This window comes from Sander vitreus, chromosome 2 (assembly GCF_031162955.1).
Source record: "Sander vitreus isolate 19-12246 chromosome 2, sanVit1, whole genome shotgun sequence".
NCBI classification, from domain to species: domain Eukaryota; kingdom Metazoa; phylum Chordata; class Actinopteri; order Perciformes; family Percidae; genus Sander; species Sander vitreus.
Window position 1 is genome coordinate 15,984,032 of NC_135856.1, and position 6,268 is coordinate 15,990,299.

General features: G+C 39.4%; 2 protein-coding genes across 2 annotated transcripts in view; one reads left to right on the forward strand and one right to left on the reverse strand.

The window, feature by feature from the left end:
• Positions 1–491: 491 nt before the first annotated feature.
• On the forward strand, positions 492–2,107 carry rasd4 (rasd family member 4). The gene has a single exon (XM_078268856.1). The coding sequence runs from the start codon at positions 727–729 to the stop codon at positions 1,351–1,353; it is 627 nt and encodes a 208-aa protein (XP_078124982.1). The 5' UTR covers positions 492–726; the 3' UTR covers positions 1,354–2,107.
• Positions 2,108–5,802: 3,695 nt separating this feature from the next.
• LOC144536803 (phosphoribosyl pyrophosphate synthase-associated protein 1-like) overlaps positions 5,803–6,268 on the reverse strand; it is a 14,282-nt gene continuing 13,816 nt past the window's right edge. The window contains exon 10 of the mRNA XM_078280089.1: positions 5,803–6,268. This exon is cut by the window's right edge and continues 17 nt beyond it. Within this exon, the coding sequence (XP_078136215.1) occupies positions 6,127–6,268 (142 nt within the window). The 3' untranslated portion in view covers positions 5,803–6,126.

The following is a 6,268-nucleotide window of genomic DNA, read 5'->3' on the forward strand; positions in this document are numbered from 1 at the left end:
CTGCAGTCTAATAACTGGTTGCAGAACATGCCAAACATATTCATACGAAAGGGATGTCAATAGAGCTTGAATTATCAGATTGTTTTGACACACATTGTAGTTTAACAAAGGCTTGTTTAATTATGGGATGTCCCTGTCTAATAAAAAGGAACCACTGAGTTAATTAAACAACCACAAGAGCAGGATGGATTTGAATCTGTAAGTCCTGCTGTAAGACAATCTAAATAGATGGTAGATGATGGTAGCATGTAAAAAAATGTTTGTCTCAGTGAGTCTCAGTCTTTATACTTGCTTTCCATGCTCTGCTTGTCATTTATTCACTTTCAGATAGTACCTGCGTTTTCAGAGTACACTGATTTACATACTCTGTCATCATTGGTTGCCTCTTCAACAGGCGGCCTTCTGCTGATTGGCTCCAGCTGCAGTAGGGCATGGAAGCTCTCTCACCAAAACAGGTATAAAAGGCAGTGTGTGCGATCAGACACAGAGGAGCATCCAATAAGCAAATCTTGAGGAGCTTTGACAGAAGGCCACTGCCAGCTTAACAAACCTGGCAGGTTAAACAAAGCAAGGAAAGAAGTTCAAGAAATTTAAGAACAGGGGTTGACATTTGCGGTGACAGTTTTAAAGCAGAAACCATTAAGAGAAAGTGATTAATCTGAGACAGATTTTGGGACGTTTTCTCTACCCATTTCGGCAACAAAAACCTCCTCCGCAAAAAGCAGCATGTCTCTGGAGGTGAAGGAGAAGACCCTGGTGCGTCTAGTCTTTCTGGGGGCAGCAGGAGTGGGCAAGACAGCCCTGATCCAACGCTTCCTCCAAGACACATTTGAGCCCAAACACCGGCGCACAGTGGAGGAGCTGCACATCAAGGAGTATGACATCGATGGGGTCAAGATCACAGTAGAGATCCTGGACACCAGTGGCAGCTACTCCTTCCCGGCCATGCGCAAGCTCTCTATCCAAAACAGCGACGTCTTCGCGCTGGTGTATGCTGTGGATGACCCTGAGTCACTGGAGGCTGTCAAGAGCCTGCGAGATGAGATTCTGGAGATCAAGGAGGACAAGTACACACCACTCGTGGTGGTGGGAAACAAGGTGGACCGGGTGCAGGAGCGTCTGGTGTCCAACAAGGACGTGCTGTCAACCGTGGAGCTGGATTGGAACAACAGTTACCTGGAAGCATCGGCGAAGGAGAACGTCAACGTGGTGGAGGTGTTTAAAATGATCCTGCAGCAGGCAAACCTTCCCAGCCGTCTCAGCCCCGCGCTGCGTAGACGCAGGGAGACCTTTCCAAAAGACACTAACTTTCGACCACCTATGAACAAGACCAACAGCTGTATTCTGTCGTAATGATAGACAGAGGAGAAGTGTTGTTTGGTTTCATGAAGGAACAAGAGATGAGAGCACTCAATGCTGCTGGTCAGAGAAAAAGAATAAAGAGAAAAGCTTGGACTTCAGTCAGTGGCTGAGATAAGTGATTCTGAACCAGTAAAGTCACTTCAGGGTTGAAATGAGAGAAAAAGAAACTGAAGAGGTGAAAGGTATTGAGACTTAACTTGAACAGACTGCCATTGGACATGAGGAAGCTACATTCATTATTCAATTGTTTACTCAATGTAACGTTATTGCTGCTTATTTGGTGACATGCTGCTGGTGTTTAGATCAATGTATACCTTTTGGATTATAAATCAAAATGTTCACTTACATCAAGATTTAGACTGTTAACAGATGGTTTACTAAGGGGAAGTGTGCATATTTGTGGTGCGTGCAAAAGTTATCTCATGTAAATTGTTTAAATTTAATAATTCAGTGTATGTAGCACATCATGTTTGCATTTTTGTTGTATTCAATTCCAATTTGCCATTGAGCATACTATCACTTGTCTAAAAAAAGTTGTGATATGCAAATGTTAACTGTTGATGCACTTTTAATTTTCAAGACTTTTCAAAATTATGTTTTAAGATTGTTGTTATGAATACGATTTTTTTATTTTATTTACTTTTTTTATTCTCACATTATTATTTTGCATTATTATTATTACAAATGTACGTGGACTGTGGATCTAAATGTGTAATAAAAATATATAAGCACAAAAAAGTGAAATTTGATATTGTTGATGGGTGTATAAATTATGTAATATTTGCTGAGGCAAGTTCACTTTTAATTAAATGTTATTAACAGTAAATGATAAATCCATCATTAATTACATGATGGTTTGTTAACACAGAACCATCTGACAAGCCGCCATTGGAAACTGTTTGGAAAAGGGCAGACACTTTTAAAAAATACTTGGCAGGTGATTGGATGAACTGTCTGTCTATCACGTCTGCCATTGTTGTTTCGAACGAACACTCGCAGCTGTCACACACACCTTAGTCTATATCCATGCTGTTCCACTTCCGGGATTGCTCTGGTGCCGCTGGAAATTCTGCCGGATGTCCTTCTTTTCGGCCGGATGTCCATTACCTTCCGCTTTCTTTGTATTGGAATTTTAAACTCCGGTCGATTTCTGAGGACTATGGTTAACTGCTCCTCAGATCTCTGCAGGGTAAATCCAGACAGCTAGCTAGACTATCTGTCCAATCTGAGTTTTCTGTTGCACGACTAAAACAAGTTTTGAACATACACGTTCCACCAAATATACAGCTGCCGTGCAAGGTAACCAATGAATGACAATATATAAAAATAAATGGCAGAACATAGATAAAGCACCCCAAGGTAATGGAACATGTTGCAAATATGCCACTTCAAGCACAGTATACAGTACGGTATTGTAGGACTGCTGTCATTTTGACTGTTATCTGATCAAATTTACATAGTTTGAAAAGTTTTGATTAATATCCTCGTCCACCCAAAACAGAATAGTGAATTTTTACAATACGTTTGAGAGCTGCATTCTTCAAGGGGTCAGGAGATCTTTCTGAGACAGGGCTGAAATCGGTCACTTTAAGTCTAAAAATAGCAAACAGATCTTTCCAGGCCACAGATATTCTCACGTCCTGTTAGGAAGATAAAACTGATTGTGAAATATAGAACAGTTAAGATTAGAAGCATCTACGTGTTTATGCACTGCATGTGTTACAGAACCGTGATAACTGATTATTTCTGGTGGTGTTCCAGCACATTCACTTTCTGCTTTTACAATTACTGCTCCGTTTCATTCAGTCTTAAAATGTAACAAAAATGCCAGAAAATTATTCCCTATGTTTGTCTAGTTTCTGTTGGTATTCGTGTTATTGAAATAAATGACTCAAGAAGTAAATTAATGTGAAAAGTGGACTGAAATCAAGAGTTTGAGCTCTACATTTCTCAACTGTCTACATATATTATAAGATCTCCCTCACCATCTGTTGGTGAAAAACAGACATTACATTCAGTGAAACTAGTAACAGCTCAGGTTTTAAATGCTTTGGTTCTTAACTTTAATGTAAATTGAATTAATCCAAATACCTAGACACAGACTTCACTGCATAACCTCAATAGTTCCATCAGTGTATGATAACAAAGAAATGTGCGCTGATGTTATTGTCCATCATCAGTCTGGAAAGATTGGATTGACTGACAGTATGTACACAAACTGTTGAAGTCTATTGTCTATCAGAGCTGGTTTTTTCTGAACCATAAAGCACACTTTAGCTTACAGTAAACAACTGAAACAGCCTGCATGTCACTTTCACAACACTTTAACTTCAGATGAAAGCAAGTGTGACATCCCAATTAAGGAGGCCGTGCAAACTCTGCTAACTGGCTCCTGAAGGGACAGCAGTCAAAGTAAAGCAAAACAAACCCTTGAGCATCACAACATTTAAATACTAAACAGTTCAGCTGCACTTTAACCGGTTGACAAATGGATCATGGTGCAGTTCCTGAAATAGCTGTGCATGGTTCCCCTAAATGCAACCTGCAACCAGTTGAGACAGTTTAAGTGCTCAGGTCCAAGCCCCCCCCCCCTCCCCTCCCCCCTCCATCAGATTAGACTGAACAAAGTTTCCTGTTTTAATTTGAGGAAGTGGCCGGGTTAACGTTTGCGAGCAGTTCCTCTTTCAGTCCACATTTAAACATTCTTCCGCACTCGGCTCATGTTCATTTGCGAAGGGAAGGAGGCCTTGAAGCTTCAGTCAGGCAGGTGTGTGGATTTGTCATCTCACAACGCAGAGATCTACTTTAATTTACGTCTGGGATGGACATTTGAGGATTTCTGGACAGTAATTTTACGTACACTACTTGTACTTTAGCATTACTTTTATTAGCATCTAATGGTCCAATTTTAGCTGCAGCGAGGAAAGCCATTCATACAGTCAGTACTCCTTTACTGAGATGCCTTCGCCCCTGGACTTGGTCAAAGCTCCTCAGCAGATGAAAGCAACTCTGAGGCGTTTAGAACAAGTTCAGGGTCCTGGGCAGAACACAGCAAGATTAATACATAGTGTGTGATGAAATGTCAGCTGTTTCTGTGTTGCCTGCATATAAACTAAGTAGTAAGGCGTGTTTTCTGCCTCTGCAGAAGTGTAAATATAACTGTCTAATGTGTCACATGCCATTTTTAGTCTGAGCATTTATGGGTCATATGTCAATGTGTGAGATAGACTTGTATATTAGTCACATGTTCAAATCATGAATAAAATGAAGGAATAAATATATTTGCAAATTAATTCTTTTTCAGTCAGAAGTTACATTTGGAAACTATTATCACCCCAAATGTCAGTTAAATGTAAATCAACAGTGATCATATACTGTACACCCACAGTGGTAGAACCAAATTTATTTTTATTAATCTAATTATTTTAAGACGCAAAAGGTTCGTATGCCTTTTGTGTCAGAAACACATCACACACACTTTTGCTACTATCAAATCCTGGAACTTCCCACACCGTACTGTATTTCCTGAGAAGTGCTGTACTAGGGCTGGGACGATATGCTTTTGTCCCGATTCCATTCTTTCACGATGCATGGGTGCCGATTCGATTTGTATTGCGATTTTTATTTATTTTGATTTCTAGAAGTATTGCGATAGTAGTGAGTATTATGATTTTCTTTTCCTTCTTTAACAAAAATAAAAGTTGAATAATACACTTGTAGAGATGATATATCATGAGACATTTCTAAATGCTCACTGTTTTCTAAAAACAACGCACAAAACATGTCAGTCAGTCAGTCTGAGGTTTATTTCATTGTAAATAACATGTACGTTCTGCATTTTCTGCTTTCGGTCTGTTTTGCTGGAAACGGATATATTGTCGGATGTTGTCGCCCTTGGCGGCACCATATGAACAGAAAATATTTAGGTAAATCATTGGTTAAAAAATATATAAAATATATTGATTCTAGAAAAAAAAAAAAATTCTATTTAAAAAAATGGTCCTATAAAAGAAATCACGATAAAATCATGAATCGTTTTTTTCCCCAACACTATGCTGTACTGTATAATATACTGCAACTGTAAAATGACAAAACACCTGATGGAATGCAGAGCTCTTTGGCACAAGCTTACTGGTGAACATTTTCATGTAACTGTAGCTGAACACTGCAGTTTGACATTTCATGCTTTACCATGCTTCATAAAGCAAGCAGCCTCCGCTGTGACTGAAACTGTGACTGAAAGCTTAGGTTTAGGTGTGAAGCCACTGTACTGTACAGTTCTGGCAGTTCCAGAAATGTCTTCTCACTTCCAATGTACAATCAAACCATAAATGTACGAATGACACCTTTGATACTATGCTACAATCATCCAGTTATTCATGTATATCCAAGTGTTTGTCACTTTAAATCTGATGTAAAAAAAAACAAAAAACACAGAACTTCACTCCCCCAAGAACTTTTATTTGCCAAATTCTGTGGCATACTGAGAGGATGCACATGATACATTATGTCGTGCTATATATGTTTTCAGATGGTAGGAAGCATATATTAGTGAAGTGAAACCGTTTGTATTGTTTGTACAGTCCCACTTTGTAACATATCAGAAGAATAAAGTAGAGTTTGGGTTGCTTTATATCGCACATACAGTGAATACAGCCAAAACATGTTCATCAGCAAAACAAATGGAAACAACAGGTTAAAGCAGAAACATGTGCAATCTTGATTCTTGGTCGTCGGTGTGTGTAAATGCAAGTGTGTGTTGCCTCAGTCATCTAAAGCGATGTTACGGAACAGATAGGCCATGGACTCTCCGTTGTGGATGCGCCGGATGGCCTCAGCCAGGATCATACTGACATCCACAGTTTTGATTTTTGGACACTGCAGCTTCTGGACCTCATGAGGTACA

Bases quoted from the DNA above. Each gene is read 5' to 3' on its own strand.
- rasd4 (XM_078268856.1), top strand. From the start codon at position 727: ATGTCTCTGGAGGTGAAGGAGAAGACCCTGGTGCGTCTAGTCTTTCTG.